This window comes from Atractosteus spatula, chromosome 7 (genome assembly GCF_055471065.1).
Source record: "Atractosteus spatula isolate fAtrSpa1 chromosome 7, fAtrSpa1.hap1, whole genome shotgun sequence".
Taxonomy (NCBI): Eukaryota; Metazoa; Chordata; class Actinopteri; order Semionotiformes; family Lepisosteidae; genus Atractosteus; species Atractosteus spatula.
In genome coordinates, this window is record NC_142712.1 from 33,408,544 (window position 1) to 33,411,089 (window position 2,546).

At 46.6% G+C, this 2,546-nt stretch overlaps 1 protein-coding gene across 1 annotated transcript; it reads right to left on the reverse strand.

Annotated features, from left to right (window-relative positions):
• Positions 1-204: 204 nt before the first annotated feature.
• On the reverse strand, positions 205-2,320 carry gpr25 (G protein-coupled receptor 25). The gene has a single exon (XM_088920884.1). It carries the CDS (start codon positions 2,304-2,306, stop codon positions 1,161-1,163), a length of 1,146 nt encoding a protein of 381 aa, XP_088777010.1. The 5' UTR covers positions 2,307-2,320; the 3' UTR covers positions 205-1,160.
• Between the last annotated feature and the right edge of the window lie 226 nt (positions 2,321-2,546).

Below are 2,546 nucleotides of genomic sequence, written 5' to 3' on the forward strand. Positions count from 1 at the left end.
TTATATTCATATGTGTGATACGATTTTCTGTGTACTGTTCTGTTCTAGTTTGTTCTTGTGTGTCCGGACTGTGAGTAACTCTTGTATTGTATGTATTGTACTATTATTATATAATTCGTTACACTGTGGCTGTGTTGTGTGTGTGTTAAGCTGCTGTTGCACTGCAATTACCCTCACGGGATCAATAAAGTATCTATCATACTATTGATACAAAATTTGCATTTTATTCAAAATGGCATTGAAACAAAACTGAACTCGGAGAAAGTTGCACAGCTCACCGGAGAGCGGCTTTAACAAGTTCTCTGCTGTTACGATAACTGGTGTGGTGCCGAGTGGCGAGCGCTGAAAATCAGAACCTTTCGTTTTTTCATTGTCATACACAGGGCTTTCCTGTTTTCATACAACATAATAAAACGAGATGCCGTTTTAGACAAATGTAAACATTCCCAATTAATCAGGTTTATGACCTACGAAGTAATCACAATTAATCTCTCAACATGATGCCGAATGATATAAAAATACTAAAAAGTTCCTCACAAGTCCACAGACGCAGTTTTATTATTAGCCTGTTAGTCTATTTCCCTCTTGCAATGTGCGTATATGTTCCCATAATTAATCATGCAAAACAAATAAGTAATGATATCGATACAAAATTGCATTTTTATGCAAAATGGCATTGAAACAAAACTGAACTCGGAGAAAGTTGCACAGCTCACTGGAAAGCGGTTTTAACAAGTTCTCTGCTGTTCCGATAACTGGTGTGGTGTCGAGTGGCGAGCGCTGAAAATCAGAACCTTTCGTTTTCTTTCATTGTCATACACAGAGCTTTCCTGTTTTCATACAACATAATAAAACGAGATGCCGTTTTAGACAAATTTATGACCTATGAAGTAATCACAGTTAATCTCTCAACATGATCCCGAATGATATCAAAATACTAAAAAGTTCCTCACAAGTCCACAGACGCAGTTTTAAGCGTGCAGAATTTGTTTTTTAATTGACTGACAAGATCGGTTTTTATCTGGTCAATGTTCTGACACTGGGGAAAAAAAAGCTGGGAAACTGAACACCAAATACCAGGACACCCCAAATCCGAACTCTGCAAAGCTCGCGAACCGCTGCCACCTCTTACTGCAGCGCCGTCTCCGAGAGTAAGTCCTTCACTGCATGTGAACTGAAGACAGGCGGCTGCGAGGGTAACTGGACACGGAGTTACTGTCAATGGTGAGCCCGGAAGAGGACGCGGCTGGAGCTCGACTCCGCCGCTTGATCTGTGGGCCGAACCAGCCGAGACAGAAGCGCAGAGCGTGATGCCTGAAGTGGTGGTCCAGGAAGATGTAAATGGCGGGGTTAGCGCAGCTGTTTAGGAAGGCAAAGCAAGAGGACAGGGTCAGACCCCTCGCCAGGGTCGTTTGAGAGGCGCAGGACAGCGACGCGAACTGGAGCTGGCAGGCGATGAGGATGGTTCTGAAGACGTTGAACGGCAGCCAGGAGACGACGAAGGCCACGATGATGACCAGCACAATCTTGAGCGAGTGTCTGCGGCGCTGTTCGGTTTTGGAGTTTTGAAAGCCGGGTGGGTTACGCAGCTTCACCAGAATGGAACAGTAGCAGGCAACTATTATCACCACTGGGAGCACGAAGGCAAGGAAGAGGGCGACAAGGCTGATCCCGTTGAAAACAGCTGAGTCGGCGATTTCGGTACACAAACTGGCCGTGCCATTTTCCTCCACCCTCCGGTAGATAAGAGAGGGCACTCCTAGCGCGATGGACGCCAACCAGATGACGCAGCAGGTCAAGCGCACGCATTGGTTGCTGCGAATGTATCTGGTGTCCAGCATCCGCACGACGGCCAAGTACCTGTCCACGCTCATGCAGGTGAGGAAAAAAATGTTGGAGTAGCGGTTCACGGCGATGACGTAGCTGCTGAACTTGCAGAGGAAATCGCCGAAGTCCCATTGGTTTTCCTTCGCCGCCGAAATCCCCCAGAACGGTAAAGTGCACACGAAGACCAAGTCCGCCACGGCCAGGTTAGTGACAAAGGTGTCCACCAGCCTCCTGCTCTTGTGCTTGGAGGCCATGATGACGATGACGCACAGATTCCCAATGAAGCCAGTAAAGAAGATGAGAAAGTAGAGGGCAGGTATAATGACGGACTGCCAGGGGAAGGATTTCTGGGGACAAGCCAAGATCTCATCCCAGTCAGGATACAGGTATGTGTTCTCGCTTCCGTTGTAGTAATTTTCAGAGTACTCGTAGTCCGTCGTGTCTGTGGAGCCCGTCGTGTCCGTGGTATTCGCCTCCATGTCGCGCAGTGTGCGGTACTGATAGCACTGCACGGCGTTTAATATGCCAAGTGGGTAGGTCACGTGCGCGCACACACGACGTTTTCTTATCTTTGCCAGCCAGTTTCATTTTTGTTGTTTGTGTTACACCGTGGTAGGCAAAACAAAAAAGTTTTAACTTAATAGAAATGAATGTCCCAGGAATTATACTGGACTAGAAAAAAAACAAATGTTATGGGACAGTGGTTTAGTGGTGAAAAT

Excerpts from the sequence above, each read along its gene's own strand:
- gpr25 (XM_088920884.1), bottom strand. The coding sequence starts at position 2,306 with ATGGAGGCGAATACCACGGACACGACGGGCTCCACAGACACGACGGAC.